Source organism: Wasmannia auropunctata, unplaced genomic scaffold, assembly GCF_000956235.1.
Source record: "Wasmannia auropunctata unplaced genomic scaffold, wasmannia.A_1.0 LD289397.1, whole genome shotgun sequence".
Taxonomy (NCBI): domain Eukaryota; kingdom Metazoa; phylum Arthropoda; class Insecta; order Hymenoptera; family Formicidae; genus Wasmannia; species Wasmannia auropunctata.
Genome location: NW_012073493.1, coordinates 1 through 428, shown reverse-complemented (window position 1 = coordinate 428; position 428 = coordinate 1). Strand labels below are relative to the sequence as shown.

The 428-nt window shown below is 31.8% G+C and overlaps 1 protein-coding gene across 1 annotated transcript; it reads left to right on the top strand.

The window, feature by feature from the left end:
* Positions 1-42: 42 nt before the first annotated feature.
* LOC105461401 lies at positions 43-421 on the top strand (the record flags this gene model as incomplete). Its single annotated transcript, XM_011707896.1, has 1 exon — positions 43-421. A coding segment is annotated over exon 1 (379 nt), but the record flags the coding sequence as incomplete, so codon positions are not given.
* Between the last annotated feature and the right edge of the window lie 7 nt (positions 422-428).

The window sequence follows — 428 nt, the reverse complement described above, 5'->3', positions numbered from 1 at the left end:
TTGCAGAATGTTGCTGACAAATTGGAAAATTTTTGCAATGTAATGAAAGCACATGAAGAAGTTATTGTTCAACGATATATTGACAAGTGTATTATAGTCTATGGTATATCTATGTTTACTTTTTATCTTGTCACCTTTGTACAAATATTATTACCTACCATAATGCAACAACCATTTCCAACATTAGCCGAATATCCATTCGACGTATTTTATCAGCCACTAAGAACAATAATATATCTTCAACAATGTATGGCTGGCTTATATATGGCAGCACAACTATGTACAAATATTTTTATGGCTCTATTGCTCTGGTTTGCATCGATAAGATTTGAGATATTGAGCGAAGAGCTGAAAAAAGCTACAGATTTATATTCGTTATTCCAATGTATTAAAAAACATCAAGAATTACTCAAGATCGGAAGAGCACA